Consider the following 24,229-nt stretch of genomic DNA (forward strand, 5'->3'; position numbering starts at 1 on the left):
CCATTAAAACACACACTTAAATAATTTTTATTTCCCATTTCCTTAAAAACACTTTCCTAATAGTTGATCCTTCTCATATTTTACGAAGCATACTTTTCATTGTACTGAGAAATATCAATTAATTTTAAAAAAATACTTCACTATTTAAAGCTTTGTTTTTGCGTGGGATCATAATAGGCAACACTTTACGATGTATGGATATAAAATGCTTTTATTTTGTTGCTAAACAATTATTCTTTAATGCTTTTTTTTCATTACAATACGCAATTATATGTTTTAAGGAAATATAAATATAAAGTAGAAGTGAGGTGTACGAGGTCGTGGTCATTCAATTTTTGACATAGTATCGTTTACTATGCTACTATGACAAAATTTTCTATTTATTTTAAAAGAAAAAATAAGCAAGTATGACTTATTAGAATATTTTTATTATCATGTATAAGTAACAGAGTAAGTAACATTAAAAAAAAGCATATGTATAATACATTAGAAATTCCACTTGGTCAGTTGTTTCAAGGAAAAAGTTTCGTGGTGCGAAGGTAATGAAATTGTTATTAGTCATTCTTTTCACTTAATATCTCAGTTCCTTCGTCTACAATTTTTGTGGGTAGTGCTCAACGTTATTTTTGCGTAGTGATTTGTATTTATGAGTCAAAACATTGCATTTTACAAAGAAAAAAAAATCCATAGAAATATCCGTATTGATACTCGCGACGAAATGGCCAACAAAAGTTTGCTAAAGTAAGAAAGTGATATTTCCATTTAGAAACTTAAGTTCTATATTAAATTTTAAATAATTCATGGAAAAAGCAAAAAAAAATTAGTATGTGATTTCTTTTAGTAAATTTTGATGTTTCACAGCTCTAATGCAATTTACAAAACAAGATTACAGCAGTTTTCAAAAAAAAAAAAAAAGAAAAAAAAAAGAGAAAAAAAACTATTTCACCTCCTTCTAAACGACATGCAGACAACGTTTGTTGTATTTGCCTCAATACAATTTAAAAATAATTATAATTTTGTCCTAAATAATAGTACTTTTTGTCCTAAATAATAATACTAACAGTAATATTGCATTGAAATATATCAGTATTATTTTAAAAATATTGTAATTTTGTTCTGAAGAATAGAACAAGCATTATTACTGAATTAAATTGAAAGATACTAATCAACATGCCAGTAGGTTGTTATAGTCGCAAATATGAAGAACGCTGAATAAAGGGAAGGGAAATATATTAAAGGTTCTTTTACTGAAATAATATTTTAATTATGCTGAAATAAAACAAAACTATATATGTTCATCTCGGAAGAACCATATCAACCATTTTTTTTTACTACGAGCAAGAGAAAAAAAAAGTTTTCGCCTTTGCAACCCAGAAAATGTGCTGAGGCGACGCTCTGACAGAGCACGTTAATTAAATTCAATTTTCCAGAAGAAAATGAGATAAGAAAAAATGAAGAGTTGAGTAGTGGGAAAGGCGATAAGGATGTCATATTAATGTCGCATTTATCCTTTCTTTTCTTGACTTCAAAATGTTCTGGTGGAAAGTTTTCCCCAGACTTATGCGCCGTTGTGTTTGCTAAGTATTTTTCAAGTTATCGTCTGTGGAAGAACTAACCGTTCTCACTGCGACAATTTTCATTGCATTAAAAAAGACATTTATTGCATTCCTCGCGATCTAGTTTTAAATCTATGTTTAATTTTCTGGTAAAAATTTTAAAACAAATTTAGAGAGGCATAGCGAGATTAAAATTTAAGTTGTTCATAAAATTATAACCGGTTTTTATTCTTACGAATGAAATAATATTCGTAGTGGAACCTTTTTGAATGTTCCAAATTATCAAATATTTATAGGAAAGGTTGTATTATAAAATTAAGGTTTGAAAAAGAAGGTTTGAAAAAGAACTCCTCCAGACTTATTTGATCGAAGTAATTTGACAAGGGTTTTGAGAATAAAATTTGAAAAGTAATTTAATTGCAAAATAATTTTAAAAAAAGTTACTTTTAATTATTCTGTAAAACTTAATTAAAATTCATTGCCCAGTCTATTTAACTTGCTTTGCCAAATTTCAAACTTGAATTCATAAGCTCAATACCTCTGACTGATTTAAATAATAATTCAAAGAAAATATTTGAAGTGAATGGATAAAGAAAATCCTTTTAAATGAAACGGTTATAATTCATTTTTCCAATTGAACATTTTCAAAGAAGGCTTAAATTTTAAAATTGATTCTCAGTGGGAATAATTCTATTTGAAAAACTTAATTAATTGTTATATAAAAATTACGGTTTTATTTTTAATTGCAAAAGTCTTTGATGTATTTCAATTTCCCTAATTCCCCTAGTTCTTTTATTTGCTTGTAAGTAAGGCTTATTGTACAGAATAATTTTAGTGTTTTGTGTGTCTTTTTAGCTAAATTATGAAATAATTGGCGATTTGAATTTTTAGTGATAACGGCATAAAATATTTCATTTATGTTTGTTAAGTATGGAACGTGTATTGATGTATCTAGAATAAAACTAAACTTATCAAAGATATTTTCTAAATTTTTAATAGCAGAGAAAAAAATTAATTATATATTGTATTTTGTTAAGATTTTCATATAAAATATTTCTCAAATTTGATCTGTAATTTTTGTTATTTTACTGTTATGTTTGAAATAATATTGGATAAAAACTAAATGTATAGATAGAACGTTTCATTAAAATGATTTATATTGGAATTTAATGCTTCGATAGCTGGTCAAAAATCATAATAATAATTTCACTTATCATTCTTTTATTTAGTTAGATCCATCGTAATTGGCAAGGGACACATTTGATAACTTTTATCTTTAAATTATAATTGAAAATATTATGATACTTTTTATCTTTGGGAAATTTATTGAATTAATAAAAATAAAAACAATTATTAAGTAAGGTTCATATAGAGTGTGCATTCCTTACATTAAACTAAAAAATTAATAGAAATTATCAACTGGACATAACAAAGTATTCCGAAAAATATCATCCACATTTTGCTTTTTATTCTTAAGGCTGCAATTAAGTTCCATTTTTAAGAAGCATTTTTGTTTTGCATTATTATCAAATAAAATAATGAGCTGCGAAGTTCTATTTCGAAAGAGCAAGTAAAGGTTAAAATCATTATCGCTTCAATAGCCCAAAAAAATGTCAAATAAACAATCAACGGCATGAAAACAATTTTACGTACACATTTCACAATTGCTTCATACTAAACAATTTCAAAATTGAAATGAAAAATATATTAATTTCATTTTTTTTGATAATTTTCGAAAAAAAATTACTTTTAAATCCCGGTTGGTTTATCTCGAGTTTAACCTTTCTCCTTAAATTCAAGCTATGCACACAACTGATACAAATATAAATTTGTTTTACTTGAGAACTATTGTCTTAAATCAGTTTATTCATATAGTCTTTTTAAAGATATTCCCTTGTTTGCTTCATTGTAAGCAACACTAATATTGTAAAAACTTACGTGCTTTTCGAACGTCTAAGATTCTTGTACATTTTCTGGAATATAAATTTTCTTTAGCTCCTAAACTTGCTAAGACTTTTGAAATTTGCTTGAAGAAAAATTACAATAAGGTTTTTTCAAATGAACTCCTTTGGCTAAGAAAGAACATACAAAATATATTGTTTACTTTAGTTTTCATACCGGAAAAATATATATTCTAAGAATTTTAAATCAAAACTCTTGAATTTTATTTTTTAAAACAATCTGCAGAAAGGCTGAAAAATATGTATAAAAGAGCTCAATATAACTATATCTTTGTAACAAATAAATGTAATATTACTGTCAAAATACTATTAGAAATTTCCATTATTTGATTTGATGTCTGCATCATACATATACTCTAGCAACTATATTTTAAAATGCTACATTTTTTTAACATTTCTCACCCTTTATCGATATGCTACATTACTAGTAGCTTACTAATATGCCACATTGCCAGTAGTTTATTTTACTAGAATATGCGTTATATGCATGACTATTTGTTTCAAATAAATAAGAAATGTATTTCTATGTGACATAGACAAACTTAAGACGCAACAAAAAAAATTTTTCAGAATAGGAGCATTTTCCTGTCTTGTGTTATTTATTGCCATATTAAATTTGTCAGATAATTTTTATGCATAAATCCCGCCTTTCATTCGTTACACGAAATCAAATTAAATGCTAAAATTATAGTAATAAATATTAAAATGCAAATTTTTGACCATTCTAGTTGACTTCACTACACTCTCGCTACGTCTACCTTCTCTTATAATTGTTTTTCAGTTTTCCCAGTTGCTAATTCGGAATTCTTCTTAATGTGAATTTGTTTCACTCGTTTTTCTGGGTGCTTTTCTTTTTTCAGTCTGCCTGTGTATACATCTGAAATCTTTTTTATGATAAAATTCCATAAATATGCAGCATGTACATCTTGTGAAATCCTTGATTTTCAAGCATATAATGATTTTATTTATATGCTTTCCAATGCTATTTAAAAATCAAATTTTGAATATATATGGGTCATTCTCACGAAAACTGTCATTTTTCAGTTCATAAAATCCCAAAAAAGTAAAGTGAATAAAAAGCTCTGAAACTTTTTATATTAATAGAAATATGTAATGGCATTATAAAGAAAGTATATATCCTATAAATTATACTTAATATTTAAATTAATTAATTTTTTTAAATAATTAATTTATAATTATTTAATTTATAATAATTAATAATTAATTAATTAATTTAATAAATAAATTAATTAAATTAATAAATAAATTTATTAAATGTTTAATTTATTTTTCAAATTAATTAATAAGTAAATTAATTATTTTCACTATTTAAAAAGTGAGGGAATGACACTAATAGTGAGGGAATGATATTTTATTTTAATACATGTTTTTATCTAAGTTACATCTACCTAAAGTTTGAAAATTATAACATACTAAGTATATCCAATATTTATTATAATTTAGTCTTATACATTTAATAGTTTTTGCAGGTTTGGGAAATAAAATTGGCTGGCACGATTGAACAAAAAAAAATTTGATATACTCATCTTTAATCATTCCCTCACTTCAGCGTCATTCCCTCACTTTATACACTAGTGAGGGAATGACGAATTCAATAAAATTTAAAAATAACACTTGGGCCTAATTAATTTCTGAAGTCAATCACATACAATTATATTCATACAAGAAAGCAACATATAATTATCCACTTTCTGGATGAAGTTGTATTTTATTTTACTCTAAAAAATGACATGAGGGAATGACAAATGTAAAAAATTTTACCTGGTTTGATTCATTCAAATTTATTCCACAGCAAAGCTTCTTTAAGTTGATGATGGAAACATACTGCAATTTTGTTCTATGATGCCAGTTGTTAACTTCTGAAGTTTTTATTAAAATATTTTTATTCTAAGAAGATTGCAAGTGATAAAAACATTGTTGTGAGGGAATGACGTGAAACACTGGGGACAAAGTTAAATAGTGCTGTGTTAATATTTTTATCAGAAATTAAATATAAAATTGATTTTCTGAATTCTATATTTCAGTATTCTGAAATAAAAAACACGAATTTGTAAAAAAATTTTTTTTATTTCAGATACAATTTTTTTCTTTTTTTAAATCAGCAGTGGGGACAAGTGAGGGAATGACATATTGGTATATTTTAATCACCTAAAATAAATAAAAAATAAAAATTGATATTTTTATTTTTATTCTTTTGTTAGCTTGCATTCCGAAGGACACTTATATATATATATATAAAAATTCTAAATTTTAAAAACTGTTGTTTGTCATTTTTTTAATTATTATTTCCCCCCTTTTTTCATATGTCTATTCATATTCATGTTCTTTGTTTTATCTTCAATTTGAACTTATCTAATGAGTACTGTTTTCTTGCAGCTTAGGCGCAATAAATGAAACTTATTGTTTATCTTAACTTTCTTCGTGTTTTCTTGTTCAATTTTGAAACATTTATTCTAATCAAAATTTTTAAAATGTATGAAAACCAAAGAAAAAGTTTAAAAAATTGTAAAAAAGAATGGTAAATACAATGATGGTTAATCATTGTATTTATTATTGTTTTAAATTAGGTTAAGTCAATAGGAAAAATATTTCTATCTGATTCCTACTGATAAAGCGCATTTCTCTCCTCCGTTAAATATTAAGCTTCATTGAAATTAAATGAAACTCTAAATTTTCATATTTCCTTAGAAAATTAATAGCCATAACAAATGCAAAAGTATCGAACTGTTTGCTTGTTTATATGAGCTGTTCACTTAGGAGCTTTTATTTCAGCGTAACTAACAGCTCAGTTTGTTTCAACTTTTCGTTACCAACACAAGAAAAAAAATCATCAGTTGTGTAATAATATATATCCCGCAGTGGACTGATCGTTAAGACACGGTTTCCAGCAGATCACTGAAGTCAAGCATCTCTGGCTGTGGTCAGCGTGTGGGTGGGTGACCACTTGGATCAGTCTGCGTAGGGACCGCGGGGTGCGGTATGGGTCCTCGTTAAACTGTGCTACCGTAAAGTGCTCGACTTCGAGTGTAGGTAGTTCAGCTACCGAAGCGGTGGTGCCATCCCCTCTGCAGAGGATCAAAATTGTGATGGCATATCTTCGTATCATCCTCAGGGATGTTTCCCAGACCGTCGCCAATAGGCCATCGTGCAGCTCCAGTGCGACGTAAAGGAACTACTGCTACTGTAATAATATATGCATTTTTGCTTTGTAAAATATGGAATTAGGAATCGCTGATACCCCCCATTGTGACCTAGTGACCGCTGATCGTTTATAAGCAAAATGGCGTGTATCTCCACATAAGTTAGAATGTTAATCAACGTGAAGTTAATTAAATACAACACCGTATCGCACAGCGAATTTTTATTGAAATATAATTCTTTCTCGACAAGGTCTTTTACTTAACGTAGATTTATTATTTATCTTTGTATTTTATTGTAATCGTGAAATATTTTTTCTTTGTGTACCTGGAAACTTTCATAATTAGTGTGTTTATGTTCTACATGGCTTCACGCCTATCTTTGTGTTAAGAAAAAATATACAGTGGAAGAATTGAAATCTTTGTAAAATGATCTTTGTGTAAGAATATAAATGTGTCACTTAAAATAATTGATACTTGACGGGCTTGCTTTACTTGAAATCAAATGGAAATAACAGTTGCTAACGTAAACAAATGCCACGCTTCAACAAACAATCAGAATCATGATACCCACTCTACGTCACTTGCAAGTATCATATTGCCATTGAAAGCGCAACGTATTTTCTAAATGGGAAAACAAATAACGATTTATTTTGTTTAGTAGAAGATCTTACTTTACTGTAGCGTTCTGATCAAGCTTAAAATATATTGATTTTGAAATAGAAACTTTCATGAATGGAACCGGGAAAGAAAATAAATGCACCATCATTGAAATAATATTTTTTAATATTAGCACATATAAGGGTAAGAAATGCCCGATATTTTTCCGATATTGGCTCTATATGGAATTTTAGTTTAACATATTTTATATCCATTATTCAACCAATATAGGCCCTATATAGAATTGTCCATTTTACCCGACATTTTTCAGCCACTTTTCATCCAATATTGGCTCCACATGGAATTGTTATTGCTCAATATTAATATCCATTCTTGGACCAATTTTGAAAAAACTAGACATTCCTATATTGGTCCCTCGACGCATTTTCTTATGACTTATATTGAGCCAATTAATGTAAAATTATTGCTGGGTTTGTTACGGTGTATAGTTAGAAGCGCTATAGTGTTGTTAGGTTTCAACGTCACTCATACGATTGGAGTCATGGGTGCGATTCTAGAAGGCAACTAAACAACTCAACGTATGTATGCAGAAACATAAATTCTAGATCTTCTTAAATTGGAAAGTTTTTTAGTTAGCTGTGACGTTAAAATTGGATAGGAGAGTCTCAGTACAGGCGCTGTCAAAGATGTCTGACCAGTGTTCGGATATACAATGTGGTGTGCAATCAGTATAATTATAAGAGATTTACAAACTTGAAACGCAAAGTATTTCTTAGTGGTTACTTCCTTTCGGAGTTTGAAAGTTTAGGAATATTAAAAAAAAAATACAAATCACATACGAAAATAATTTTATTTCCACTTACAACATCATTTAAAAACATTTATAGCATTAGCAGCTTAAATTTCTCAGGAAAAAAGAAAGATAAAATTCTCCTTGAAAATAGAAAACATTTATTTCAACCAGATTCCTTCTTTTCCTGTAAATAAAAAATAGTTTTCTTAATTAGCCATTTTTATAATGTGTCTTACACATAGGGGAGCTAACTAGAAGAATTACTAGAGTCAAAGAAATAAAGACTGCAATGGGTTGTTTAGATCAGTTTATGTAATTGAACACGGCATTATTAAGATATTATATATAAAAACTTGAAATTTACAGCACTTCCTTGAGGTGGGTCTGGCCACCATCATGAACTTACTGAGGTGAATTGAATCAAAGAAGGACGAAATTTTAGCTTTACTACCTAGAGAATCGAGGCATTATTTACAGCTTATTTTTTTAAGCTGAATTGAATGCGATCAGAGTCAAGCTTATACGAATAACGATTTTGGAGTTATAAGCTATAGAATAAAGTATATATAAAATAAAAATTTTACGACACATATTCACTTAAACTTTTGATAACTTTATTTAGTGAATGAAAGTATTGTGCCTTGAGTCATTTTTCAACTGAATAAAATAAAAACAAAATAAGGTTGTTAGTTAAGTGTTTGCTGCCATGAGAAGTACAGGAATGTACTTATACATGCGTGTGACTTTACTATTATAGGTATAAGGTATTGTTTCTTATGCATTTGGTTCCGCTGAAATGAAAGGGATCAAATACTTATGATTTTTAACCACAAGTAACTCATAAATTCTTAACGAAGAGTTGCTTTTAGTCTGATTTAATTTAGTTTTAAAAGCATTTTTGTTTCAATTTTCCAGGTAAGAAAAACGGAGGCGTAAGTGGGAATAAATCAAGCATTGAAAATGTCAACACTAAACTTATTAAATATCTTACGACCTCTAAACTATTTTGCTTACCGACTGAGTTTTGGACCAGAAAGGTTTCGTAAACGTTTTTTTTTTGCACTTAAAAGTCGATAAAAAAATCATTTTGTTTATAAAATATATTATTATAATAATTTTATGCAAGTACATTTTATTAATACGTTAACCGTAACGAAATGAATAGATAGCTGAATTTGAAAAATAACCAACTGTACTGTAAAAGGTAATCAATTGTACAAAACTTAAATTTAGGAATATTCAGAATGTGCAACACGAAAAGAAGTAATAAAAAAAGTCATTAGATTCAGCGCAAAAGGAATACACGGGAAACAATACCTCACTTGTCTAAAAAGTAAAATTTGAAAACAAATACGAAAAATTAAGGAAAAAAGTAAGCATAAAAATAATCATTTGACAACATATGTCAACCAGAGCTTGAGACATTTCAAGTGGTTTTTAGTAAGAATATGTTGTTGTTTCTAATGCGACTTGACACACGGGCAAGCCTGCTTGGTGAAACCGAGCACGTTTAAGGTAGAGTGAGCGTTTCTTGTTTTTCAGTGGCTCCATCTATGGCCAAGAATTCGACTTGTGCCACATCATACGTCACACCCGTTTATAGGGCGGATCCATTCATACATCCATTCATTCATCCGCAGATCGTAATTTTGACCTGAATCAGTGAACGATCGATCTCCAATCCAGTACTCCCAGAGGTATTGATTTGATATGGGAACATGGAGGACTTTTGAGACTCGACAGACTTAACGTGCATCAGTAACTTTACTACTCTTTGGCCGGCGGGGTTCGAACCCACGAACTCTCGGACATGGGCCCAGCGCCCTACCGATCAGGCTACCCCGGCCTCGAGTATAACAATTGCATGAGATATCTAAATTCGATGTCATGAAGTGAATGCTGATTGTGTATTATTGGATCAGTAGCTATCTTGTTCAAACTACTTTCATGGTAATAATTTTAAAACAAATCATATTCGATTTATTTTTTATATGCGCACAAGTTACAAACAGTTTACCATATGTTACTAATTCAGCTCTCGATGTTGGACAAAGCTTGCACATACTTAAAAGAGATTTCGCGTTTTCTTGTAGCATTCTTAACGTTCAAAAACGTAAATTTTTTTGCTTAATTTGCGTTTTCTATAGAAATTGCGCTTAGCATATCCATTAAATTAGTCACTTTCAATATATGCTTTCTGAACGTGGTTTTCGGTTTCTTTTTCTGCAACAGTTTCTGTACCTTTAATATACACTCGCACAAATTAAAAATCTGTTTCTCCTTTTATAAAAAATCTTTGTAAGCTAATGTTAATGTTCTTATGCTGATGCTAAATGTGTGCATGCTATCATTTCACAGTAAATGTTTGTATGCGAAACTAATAGTCATTCTATAATTATCGTTTCAGATTCCTTATTTACGAAATCCATCATGCCTTGTTTTCCATTTTAAAATAAGCGGACTTCATACTCTAACTATCAGATCATATTACAACACAATGTAACTTCAGTGTATCCTTATAACTTGCCCGTTATATATATTATTATATATGCGAAAAGTTATATATGCGAATTATTAATTATTAATTATTATAATGCGAATTATTAATTATTATATATGTGAAAAGTTATTATATTTTAAAAACAAATCAATAGATTAAAAACTACTTAGTAAGTGAGGTATAGTTAATATTTAAAGAAAAATCAATTACGTCATAAATTACAAAAGTGAAAATAATTGACTTGTTTCAACTGCTTAATAGTATGCCTCTATATATTTGAAGAGTTTATATAATCAAGTACATCTTTTATCTTCAGTTACTTGGAACTATTTATTTAATTATAAGTAAAACTTAAGTGTACGAAGCAATAAGACATTTGTGAAAACACTTTCATGCCAGTTTAGTCTAAACTTGTAAATTCAAATCTAAGAATTTGTTTTTCTTTTCAATTTAATTTACTGTCAATGATGAAATAAATTTATTACGGCCCCGCAGTGGACTGATCGTTAAGACACGGTTCCCAGCAGATCACCGAAGTCAAGCATCACTGGCTGCGGTCAGTGTGCGGGTGGGTGACTACTTGGATCAGTCTGCGTAGGGACCAAATGTGTGCGGTATTGGCCCTCGGTAAACTGTTCTACCGTAAAGTGCTCGACTTCGCGTGCTGGTCGTCGGGCTACCGAAGCGGGGATGCCATCCCCTCTACAGAGGATCGAAATTGTGATGGCATGTCTTCGGATCATCCTCAGGGATGTTTACCTGGCCATCGCCAATAGCTCATTGTGCAGCTCTTGTGCGACGTAAATGAACTACAACAAGTACAACAATAAATTTATTACGAAAATAGCACTTACAGATTGATTTTGTTTTTGTACACATTCAATCGTGTAAGGTCAGAGCCTTTAAAACTTTTTAAATGATTTTATTATCTCATAAAAATTATAGTTTTGAAAACAAAAAAAGTTGTTAAAAAGAACTCGATTCAGACTAAACTCGAGCATTGGCCAAATTAGTTTTATCTCCATAAAATTACTTTGTAATATGTTTCTCTTATTGATTACTTTAATAAAAAAAATGTCTTCACGAAACATGCAATTTTCCACTATCGTAGTACTTGTTTAATAAAATACGCATCAGTACCCTGAGAAAAAAATATGATCATTACTCCCACAATACCGTTAAATTTACCATATTTCTGATTCCATGATAACTCCAAAAGGCACGCTAATTTTTTGTGAAGCTCTTTAATAATGATTATGTTAACCCTCCTGGCGGTGGACCCGAAATAACTCGGGCATGATTTCTACACTTAAAGCGGCAAGCCCGAAATAACTCGGGTTGCCTGTCTGCCTCTGTAGCGGTGGGCCCGAGATTTTGGTTGGTATTTTTTTTCCTTCCCCTACGACCGCCAACTGGGTTCTAATTGAGAGGTGGGGATAGCTGTCATCATAAATCACTATATCAGAAGAGTTGTGAGTTTATTCAAGAGTTCATAGTATGTACGATCATATCAGGTTTGAACACATTTATGAAAATTTTGTAAATGTGTTTAACACTGATAATTTTATTTTGATACCTAAGATCTGTCATAAACATATTTATTTGGATAAAATTACATTAATTGCAAAACTAATTTTTTACAAATCCTAGGTTTTTTTTTCTCTTTGTAATTGAAATGGTGAATATTACAAAAAAACTGCCTTATAATTAGCTGTGAATTAAGCATTACCATGATACCAGAAAAAAATTAGATTTTTTGAACTGAACTTACTCAAAATGTGCTTCTTTCCCCTTTACTCTTTAAAATTTACGAAGTATTTAGTCTGTATTTTACTTTGTTCAAGCAGTTAGGTTCGGTTTTTTCATCACTTCCGTTTTTATTCGTCGTTCAAAGATTTGATACTTGAGACATAATCAGAATCATCGTTACTGGGAGCTTGATGATGTAGATGAAAGAAATGTTAGAAGTTTGCACTTATGGTGTTAAGAATGCAAAATTTAAAACAATCTTGCATCTGAAAGAAATTTAAAAATAATTAAGCACATAGCAAGCTTAGGCAAAAAGAAAATGTTGCTTTTGAAACAATAATTTTTATAGCAAAATTCAAAATGTTAATTTCTTCGACAATTTTGCTTTCTTTTTGGTCTTATTTTTTTTGAAAAAAATACTAAATTTATTGTTTTTCCTTTTGTTAGAGTTAAACACATTTAAATTAAATTTATCTGCAAAAGAAATAACAAAAATATATTTTTCGTAGTGTAAGTTAGCAATTTCGAATATATATATATATATATATATGTATATATATATATATACATATACACTCTATAACAAAAAAATCAACGCACCAAGAAGGAGTTGTCCGATTAAAACGAAAATTGGTGGATAGGAACACAATGTACAGAATAGTAAATGATTAAAGTTTCAGAACAATTGAATAATTTATTGCAGAGTTACAGTAACAAGTTCAATAAGGTGTTGACCCGCCTCTAGCCTGGATATAAGCTGTCACACGGCGTGGCATAGACCGATAAAGCTCCCGGATGGTCTCTTGTGGTATTTCCTGCTAAATTCGATCCAATTGTCGAGCAAGCTCATCAACATTCCGTGCCAGATGCAATCGCTTTCCCATCACATCCCAGTCATACTCGATGGGCGAGAGATCTGGTGATCTGGCAGGCCAAGGAAGAGTTTGACAAGCTTGCAGACAGTTCATAGCTACACGTGCCGTATGTGGTCTGGCATTGTCCTGATGAAAAACTTGCCCTGGGCGCTGCAGAAGGAACGGTAGCAAGACAGATCCTAGGATGTCGTCGACGTACCGCTGTGCAGTAAGTGTACCTCTAATGACGAACAAAAGGGTCCGGCTGTCAAAGGAAATGGCACCCCAGATCATAATGACTTGGTGAGGGTCGGTGTGGCGTGCAATAGTGAAGGCAGGATCCCCCCTTTGCCCTGTGCGTCTCCAAACACGTATTTGATTATCGTCAGGACACAGTTGGAAGCGGGATTTGTCGCTAAAGACCATACGCCCCCAGTCGGCATCATTCCAGCCTGATCTGTTCAAAACACTCATGCAAACGAAATTTCAAAGCAATCGGATGATTGCTTCTTGTTGCGTCGGTTTTTTTTGTTATAGGGTGTATATACATATATATGTATATTGTATATATTATGTACTTAATACCTTTTTATTTTTATGTTTTACTGTGATATATATATAATTGCATTCCATACTTACATCTAAAGCGTTTAATGGTGCTATAATACAGTATGTTTGAATTTGTGACGAACAAATGTTGTAGATGGAGAATCCAGTTTTGGTGACGATACAACTTCTTCTATTTTTCCACTCATATAGAAAACTGTAATGCAAAATTATTATTTAAAGTACAAGAAACAGAATAATTTTGTTTCATTCAAAAAATCAAAAATCAAAATATACAACAGAAAGTTTCTCTCTTGAATGTAACGGAGATGGAGGGAGATATTTTAGCAGTTAATGTGTTAATAAGTTAGATGCAAGTGAAAAATTCGTCTTTTAGTAAAAAAAATTCATACATAAAATATTTCTGATGGAAAGATATCAGATTTTTTTTAAAGTTATTCAAATATGTTTTTTCAAATAAGTAAATAAAACTATTATTTAATTCGAATCTAAATATAGCCAATTAATAAATTCTTTGTAACTTGTACAAGTAGGTAAAACAATATAATTAACATTATACATTCGGAAAAAAATATTTCCTAATTAGACTATTGAACAAATCTTGATCTGTACTTCGATAGTTTTGACGAAACTCAAATTTTAAAATATTTTTTTGTATGAAATTACTGTTTAATAACAAACATATTCTCAGAGCATTGACATTCTGGCATTCTGACATTTTTTATTCGAACTAAGAGGCTTCACCAACACCCATGATTGTTTATCATTTATGATCATTTCTTCCTAAAATGCTTATATTTTTTGCAAAAAGAAATATTTTTTAGGTATAAGAATTAAATAAAAAAAAAATATCTTGCATAAAACACATTATTGAAGTATTGAACATTTGTTTATAACATTTTTAAAGTATACTGTAAATTATGAATTTTATTTAATTCAGTTGATATTTCATATGCCTCATTCCTTACGAAATTACTTATCCAATGATAAAGTCAAGAATCAGGACAAACTCATTTCTGATAACTTGTTCGAGACAACATTACGGATATAAACTGAACCTTCAGCCAACCTAACTTGAGACCCAATTTACTTTTAATGTAGCCTCACTCTTTCTTTAAATAATAAATGCAACATTCTTGGTTTTGATATAAGCTACAGAAACAGTTAATTAGAATATTTTTTTACAAATATGAGAGATAAAAGAAGGGAAAACTAAAAAAGAAACATTTTTAATTTCTTATGATGAATATCTAAATATTGAATGCGTCCAAAATTTTTGTTTTTTTATGTTTGTCCAGAATTATTAAATGACATTTTATAAATCATTCATATGGATAACAAGGGTATATATATATATATATATATATATATATATATATATATATATATATATATATATATATATATATATACAGAGAGAGAGAGAGAGAACATAAGAAAAAAACCGCCAAATTTAATAGAAGGTAAATAATAATTTCTGAATAACAGAGATAAATTATAAGTGAGGAGTTATCAGAAACATGAGCAAAATAAACTGGAATTGGAAAGGTATAATGGATAAGGAAAAATATTAAGAAAACATAAATTTTAAAACTACTGGAAAATAATGAATGCTCAAAAAAATCATTGACTGATTCATTACCATTTCTAAAGCATAGAATATTCTCTTTTTTTAAAACTAAATATAATTATTTTATCATAATTAAATATCAAGATTAAGTGTTATAATAAATTTCACAAGAATTTTCTATTTGAATTCTTACATTCGGCGATCTTTTATACTTTAGTTATTCGAATTAGCATTAAGGTTAATTTAATTAGAAGCAGGATTTGTTTTTGCAACATGTGTCTTAATCTCACATCTTACACAATACCGATTTTCACTCGGTTACAATATGCTAATGCTGAAATGTATATTTCATACTGTAACCTTAATTCCAGGAAAGAAATTACTTCCTTTAAAAGTAATCCAAGTGATCCCTCAGTAAATTCAACCAGAAAGTTCATCGTTGAATATTAATAACTCGAATCGCACCAAGAATTTTGTACAAGATATATTAAGCATATGCACAATCACATGTTAAACGCTGCTTAGAGCCAAGAGACGCCAAACTTGAACGCAAAATTCCTGACTCATCTCGTCGGGTTCTTCAATCAAAGCTTTAAGAAGAGTTGGAACTGGCTTAAATGAATAATGTATTAGAAAGCATGGCGTATTTGTTTACCGTCTGAATCCACTGATAAAGGAATTATGTCGGGACCCTTTTCATTAGAATCTGGTGCTTCTTCGAAATCCTTCTTTATTCCTTCACATCTGTGGGGAGAGAAGATATATTAGAGAAAAAGACGTTGGAAATGGAGATTGATTGTAAGTTACACAATTCTTTAATTCGCTTTAAGAGTTTGAATTGCCTGAGAATTCTTTGGAAATTTATTTAAATATTTCTGTTAGTGTAATGATATGCAAATCACTCTGGGTGAAAGGTTTTTGCATCAAATAATAGTCATGTCTTAGCTTGTTACAATTTATGCACTCCCTGTTATTTTAAACCGTTAAAATTTATCAATAACGAAAACTTTTATTATTACTTTGATGTTTCAAAGTAATAAATATTTTCTTTCCTTTCTTCTGGAGAAGAAATTTATTTCTTTAATAAGGGAACCTTAAAGAAAATGTCAAAACAAATTAAAACATTTGTTTTTACTAGCGAATACATTTATAAATGTTTTTGTTTTAATTTCTCTCAAGCCACTACCCGGAAATTGTGGTGATGCTTTATTGTCAGAAAAATTCCCAGAATTCAGAAAGTTTTAGTTTTAATTAACAATCACTAAATAAAATATTTTGTAAAAGGCATAATAGTTTGCAGCTCTGAATTCATTATATTCTTATCTTTGTACATTAAAATGATACAGTGTTCATATAGATATTCAGTTTGTTAATAAATTGAATCAATGGAAAGTTTTCGTATCGTAGTTACAAACTAATTAAAATAGAACTGAATGCTTCTTAGATTTTAATGATTGTAAAAAATATTTGTAAATGTTTAAATATTTTTACTTCTGAGTTCAGACATAAAAAAAATAATCGGTAGCATTTATTTGCTTCCTTTACCAGCAGCATATATTTTGCAGGCTTTTTTTCCTCATCACGTGAAATCAAAAATTAAATCTTCAACTAATAATGTTCAGTTCGTTTATCATCATAGCCCTGATTTTTAAGTGTTTAGTTCCCCAAGTATGCTGCATGCTGTTTACATCCAATAATTCGGAATTACACATCTGATTAATTAGCTTACTGATTGTTTACATGTCTTTAATAATAATTCCAGATTCCTTCATTATATGTTCTTAGGGCACAATATATCACTCGTGAAATATATATACACATGTATCTGAGTCTCAATGCTGAGTTTACGACCACCCAAGTTTAACTCGGTAGCCTTGTTATTTGAACTCCAACACAAGACAAGGAAATTCCTGGATCAAGCATTGGAAAATACTAGCTTTCATGGAATGCTTTTTGAAGGAGCTAACCGCAATTTACGTTACACGGAGAGAAAACTTACGAAAACCTCCTACGGATATCCCGATGGCAAGGATATTCTAACCCATGATCAATCCAACACTGAAGATATTTTATGTCAGCACTATGGTCAGAGCAAGCCGAGAGCATAATTTGTATCAACCAGCCATCCCTAGGATTCGAATCTAGGTCACCTCTTAAGGTGACAAAGGACCTATCCCCTGAACCACTAAGGCTCCTTATACATATATCGTTTTATATATATATATATGTGTGTATATATATCAAAACCACGATCCTGTCTTCTAAATATGGTAGAAATTAATTATTCGAAAACACCTAGCAATATGGGAGTCAAAACGCTGATCCAAACCAGCTCTGAATTGTTTTTTGCGCAATTACAATACCTTTGATGTTAAGAGAATTATAAAATTATGCTTAAACTTTTATTGTAATTGATGTAATTACACTGAAATAAAATATGAAAATGGCATCTAATAAATGATTGTCATATCATAAATAGGCATTACATATTTCGTAGTTTCGAAATTAAATTAATTTTTTTTATCAAATTTATAATCCATTTAAAAGTTCTTATTCCCCTTCACAATTAATCCTTTACTCAGCACAATAATCCCTATCTTACTAATTTAATCCCTTTCTAAATAATTAATTATGATGCAAAATGAGTGGAAGTCGATCTTTAAACTTTCACTCTTCAACCGCTTTTATATTAGCAAAATATGTTATTAGATTTATTAAAGAATTTTATTATTAACGAATTTTATTATTTTTATTTATTAACGAATTTTTTAAAGCTTCTGCCTCACCAAATTTTAAAACAGCCAATTAGTTTAGATTGTAGATTAGTTTGACTTTTGAAAAGCATTCTCAATAAAGCATTAAATATAAGATTTCTCATTTTCTATTCCGTCAATTAATAAATCTATCTATTTTACTTTTCATTTGATACGAAGCTTTGCTTGAAGTAAAAATTAGCGCACACAGAAAAAGCTGTCGGAATGAAATGAAATTTATCATACGTAAGTGCTACTTTGATGTAAGTAAATGATTAAAAAATCAAAGCAAAATAATAATTTATTGCAGGAAAAAATACAAAGGAATGGAACTTTAAGTACCCCGTTGAACCACATTTAACACGAATACAGAATGCGATTTGTTTGAACATTGAGGCTTGCAAGTTCCTTCCGAGGTTCTGCGGCATATCATTCCACAATTGCTGTAAAAACACCACTAAATTAACTCAGAGGCTATCCAACTTGTCGTTCCATGTGGTTCCACATATGCTCGTTCGGTGACAAATTTGTGCATCCAGTAGGGAAGCGTGTTAATGTTACAGAGGCATTCCTGTGACATCTTTTCTCTCGGTGGCCAAGAATTCTTTTTTTTTGTTGAAAAATGGCTCTTGTGGAGCCCTGTTGTGAGTGGTAACACATGTGGCTGAAGAAATTCACCAACGTAACATTAGGCTGTCATGTCACCGTGGATCAATGTTAGGAGTAATCGTGAGGCGTCTTGTGCGATGACATCCCATTCCATCACGCAAGCTGCAGATTCGGTACACAGCTTTACTGCGTAGAAAGAGTTAACACACACTCAGACTTTTTACAATTTGGAGTGGAGTCCCCCTCTACGGGATTAGAATGCAACTAATTGAAACCAGGCGGTTTTGAATGAAAAATTCGGATTAAATTTGGACAATGATGACCATCGAGTACGAGTCCTGCATTCGCTGTACAACAGCATACGACTTCAACAGATGTGATGGTATAGGATGCCATTGCAATATCACATAATCATCCATAACATTGCTCCACAATGTCATGACAGCGTAGTGGTACGTCCACGACATCTTTCAATCACATGTGTTGCCACTCATGGCAAGACTCTCAGAAGCTATTTTTAACAAGACAATGCTCGGTCTAACACAATTAAGATGTCACAAGAACGCATTCGCCCCCTTGCAACCCTTCCCTTGGTCTGCTAGATTCCCAGGTTTGTCCCCGAATGAACCTATCTGAGACTTCTAGGAACGGCAAGTTGAAAAGACTCTTAGTTTAGTTGATTTTGAGGCGGTGTTTCTACAGCAACTATGGAACGAAATGCCACATTATATGTTACAAAGGACTTTAATGCCTCAATGTCCAACCATAGCGCATCCTGTATTCATGTTAGAGGTGGAGCCCGAAAGGGTACGAAAACCTAAACGTATTTCTATCTTATTTTATTTTCTTATTATCTATCTTATTTCAACCTCGTTGCGAGCACATCAAAACTACCCAAGGAAGCGTTCCTGTACGTCTTACACCTGCTTTAAATTGTGCATAGTATACTGCTGTTGATATGTTCAATAAAGTGTTTTTTCTTGCACCGGCAGTGACGTCATACTTCGTTTTTCGCATTTTTCTCGTAAACTATGGATTGTACAGGAATGCTTCTTTGGGCAGTTTTTATGTACTCCCAACGAGGAATCTAGCTGTGCAGAGTTTATGCGGTCGTTTTGGGGCACCCTGTATATATATATATATATATATATATATATATATATATATATATATATATATATATATATATATATATATATATATATATATATATATGCAGAAAATCCTCAGCGGCTATGTCGTATGATTACGCGGCATGTAAAAGATCCAAAGATCCCTGGAGTGCCTTATTGGCTCTTGGCATTTCCGGCAAAATTAAATTCCTTGTGCACTTTAGCATCCAAATAGAGTCTCGGTGATGCCATCTAGTGTGGCAGAAACTAGGCGTCCAAATTAACATGACCAACGGTATCTCACCCATTGTGGTGGTCCTGAAAGTGTGGATACCACCTCTGGAGAACGCACTAGGTCTGCTCATCGGCAAGACCGATTGTGCAGCTAATTGGAAATAATATATATATATATATATATATATATATATATATATATATATATATATATATATATATATATATATATATATATATATATATATAGATTATATAGATATATAGATCTGTATGTCTTGTTTTAAATCATATTCTATCTATTTTTTCTATAATCTTTTTTTAGAATTGATAGTGAATGAGAACTTACTCGGTTGCTATCTCTTGTTTCGTTGATTCTGAAAAAAAATCAGAAAAAAAAAATGAAGCTGATTACTTTTAATAGAAGTTGCACCACAAAAAACAATAATTTTAAAGAAGATAGTTTGGTCTTACAATCAGAAAAGGCAAAATTTATATTTCAAAAAATTATTTTAACACAGAGCAAATAAATGTTTCGTTCCAAGATACATTTGGAATAACTGATGCATGAGAACCTCATATAAAAATTTGTGTCTATAAAACAGTTTTAAAAAAAATTCAGTTTTAAAATAGCTAGCAGCTATTTCATTAATAAAAATACAATGCAAACACGCTTAAGGCATTTCCTTCCATTTACATAGAAAATGAAAATTTTATTAGTTTTTTTTTTCAATCTTACGAAAGAGCTTCAAAAAAAGTATACTATTTTGATGCAGTTTTTCATGAATTATTTTAAATCCGATTTAAGATGTAATACGATAAAATAAATATTTTATGCATTAAGAGAAAGTGAAATCCCAATAGATGTTAAAAATTTTTGTAAGCGACCGTGAAAAATAATTTAATTAAATATTTTCAAAATAATAATGAAAAATGTAGCTGAGAAAAGCATAACTGAATTTTTTAACGATCTTGACAATAAAAGATAAAAAAAGGAATTTATTTAAATTCGCCCAATGGAAACGCACTCAAATTTCTAGATTCAGACATTGTTTAAAAAGAGAAACATTGTAATAGATAAAAATGATATATAAAAAAACTTCAAACAATTCGAGAAAGAAAAAAAAAACACTAAAAAAACTTAATGTTGGATTATATTAGGTAAATATGGAAGATAGACAAACATGTATATATGGCAAATTAATTATTTCTCTGTCATGTAAGCTTAAAGAATACAAGGTTTTGCTGCTTTAAAAGCTTTAAAATCGTTGGATAGTTTTACAGTTGTTTTTTCTTTTGTAAAACACTAAATCGTCTCTAAATTATACTACTTGTTGAGAAAAGCTTTAAATTTTTTCTTCATTAGAAGTTAATCTGTGACATACTAAGGAATCACTTCACAAATATTAACAAAAGGAATCCCTAATTAGATTTTAAAGTGTTAAAATCGAACTAAAATAGTAAAACAATTTGCTTCAGCATTTTTTCAAAAATTTACTTGATCTGATGGTTAAGCGTAAATAAATTGCGATCTTTTCAAATCACCTTTACATTTTAAACACCTATGCGTTAAAAAGATAATGTTTTGCCTCAGTAAATTTTATTAGACATTCAATATCAGATAAACGTAAAATAATTGTATTGAATGAAAGTGGTTGCAGTTTTTCTTTAAGAAACTCTGCATGATTATTATGTATAATGATTATTCCCGAATAATCTTTAAAAAATGTCTAAAAACAAAAAGCCTAACTCGCATGTTTTATGTAGAAAACAATGTAATTCATTTTTGAAATTGCTAAAATTAAATATTAAGCATTAAATTATCATAATTATTTTGTAAATATATTTTTATGTGGGAATTTTCTAGCTCGACTTTTTCGTTAAATGAATGCTTATTTTTAGAGGAACATGCAACCTGATATTGAACTGGTATCGATGAAATGAAATCAAAAATTCAATCTCGAGAATAATGAAAGTAAATAAATAGCTTAAAAAACGCCTATTAACCTAAAAAAAGTAAAATAGAGCTAAAACATTGCAATGAAGATAGAGATGAATCAATATATGTTAATGAAATTTTGAGCAAAAGTTCTTCTATGAATATGTCATAAATAAAATAAATTTATAGATAAACTTGAGAAAAAAAATTTAGTTTTGTAATGTGCGAAAGAAACTAATAATTTTTTAGCATTTTTAGATATCTACATTCGTACTATTTTCAGTTGAAAACTGGATTTTTCCAATTATGTACTCTTGCAATCCTTATTGATAATTAAAATAAAAAGTCTATCCAATGAGGATCGAAAATTAATATAATAATGAAAAATAAAAACGCAATTAATGAAGATGAGTGTGCAGATCATCAAAAAAATTTTTATTACAATTTAAAACTTGATGCTATATTTAATAATCAGTTCTCTGTTTCTTCTCACTGTAAAAGAGGTTTCTATTATTTCCTACACCCACCATTACTTAAATTAATTGTTCAAATTTCTGTAGCGTTTTCGTGTTTATTATTATAACTTAATTATTATTTTATAACCTTTCATGTGCATACATTTTTAGTTGTCTTTTTCATACGGTTCTAAAATTGTATGATAAGTATAATCTTTACGAGACATCCAGTATTCGTGACAACTCATACCTTCCACTTACCGAGTATTTTATTCATTGAAATATATCAAGATTACAACAAATATATTTAGGTTGTTTAAGATAATACAAGGTGTCACCTTTTCAAATATAAAAAATGATTTTCTCCATTAACTCTATTATTCTCTATTAGTGTTTTGAGCAGGTTAGTAAATACTAACTAAATACTAACTAAATTAGTTAAATACTAACTAAAGTCTTAATTTGTGGTGTAAAATTCGTAAATAAATTATGAGTGGAACTTTTGCCCACTTTAAATATGACAACTGGTTTGCCCTAAACTAATTACATTTACCTAAACTCAATTGTTACCAAGAGGTTACATGAATATGGTAAGAGGTTAGAGGCTAAATTTCTATTTACTTATTTTCTTTACCATGTTGCAAAACGTCAGTTTCGGTTTTTTTATCAGTATTTATAAATTACTAAATTAGTGTCATTTTTTTTTCAATTTTGAATTAACCTCAATTAATTTAGTTTTCTTCAAAAAAGCCATTCAGTGCCCTAAATTTCAGTTATAAGCATTTATAAATTACTATCATTTCTTTCAATTTTCAAGTAACCTCAATTAGTTTACATTTGCAAGACAAACCCATTCAGATTCCTATTCTACTTTACTTTGACAAAACAAAGGTTTTACGAATTTTACGAAGACAATGTGAGAATTATTCATGTTTTTAAAAGATCAGTCTGACATATTCTATGCGTCTTTGTTATGCTATGAGAAAAGACTAAACGAATGAATAATCTGAGGAAACGTAGTTAGGAAGTAGAAAGAAATATTTACCTTTGTGCCGATTGTGTCTCAGCTTATGAGCAACTACAAAGAAAGCAATCATGACAGTCAGTAATAGAAAGAGGGCACCTGCCCCGAAGAGGATTGGTATCAGAAGATTTATGTCAATGGAATTTTCTTGAGCTACAAAGAGATTATCGGCTCTTTATTATAGTTTCAGTATGCATCTTATGTTCACAGATGATATGATCAAATAGAATTAGTTATTACAAGATCTTAGAAATATTGTACTAAGTATTAATGTACGAAATAAGGCTCATTAACGATAAGATATATTTCCATTTTTTATTGTGAGTTTAATATTAACCTAATATTACAAGACTTTCTCATTTCGTCATGCATAATTTAACAAAATAATTTGGCATCAATCGCAAAAGTTAAAAAAAAAAATTCTTTTTTAAAGCGAATTACAGCTAATTTTTGAGCAAATAAAAGGGCTAAAATATAAAATTATTAGTTCTTTTTATTTCAAAAGAAAAAACAGTTTGGTTTTAAAGATACAATAGTGATAATATTAATAATAAAACCAAGCATATACTTGTACAATCTTAGAAAAATAGGTTAACCATATTATTTGAACCTTGAATAAAAAATGTGGTTCTATTTTTACGGCAACCTTAACTAAGGGGTGAAAAATATCAAGTTTCCTTTTTGAAAATAAATAGAACAGCTCGATTTAATCTTTATAATACATTACGATAGAAAATAATGGTTCAAACGTGATACCGCCTAACATTGGATAAA

The 24,229-nt window shown here is 29.7% G+C and overlaps 1 protein-coding gene across 1 annotated transcript in view; it reads right to left on the minus strand.

Annotated features, from left to right (window-relative positions):
* Positions 1 to 8,127: 8,127 nt before the first annotated feature.
* The window catches only part of LOC107452663 (adhesion molecule nephrin), a 227,349-nt gene continuing 211,247 nt past the window's right edge, over positions 8,128 to 24,229 (minus strand). The window contains exons 9-14 of the mRNA XM_016069211.3: positions 23,477 to 23,608; positions 20,387 to 20,414; positions 15,985 to 16,073; positions 13,832 to 13,955; positions 12,361 to 12,604; positions 8,128 to 8,273 (exon numbers count right to left, since the gene is read on the minus strand). Coding sequence (XP_015924697.1) covers positions 13,852 to 13,955; positions 15,985 to 16,073; positions 20,387 to 20,414; positions 23,477 to 23,608 — 353 coding nt within the window. The 3' untranslated portion in view covers positions 8,128 to 8,273; positions 12,361 to 12,604; positions 13,832 to 13,851. The remainder of the gene's footprint in view (positions 8,274 to 12,360; positions 12,605 to 13,831; positions 13,956 to 15,984; positions 16,074 to 20,386; positions 20,415 to 23,476; positions 23,609 to 24,229) is intronic.

The sequence above is a fragment of the Parasteatoda tepidariorum genome, chromosome 7 (genome assembly GCF_982258835.1).
Source record: "Parasteatoda tepidariorum strain Cologne lab strain chromosome 7, Ptep-v5.0, whole genome shotgun sequence".
Classification (NCBI taxonomy): Eukaryota; Metazoa; Arthropoda; class Arachnida; order Araneae; family Theridiidae; genus Parasteatoda; species Parasteatoda tepidariorum.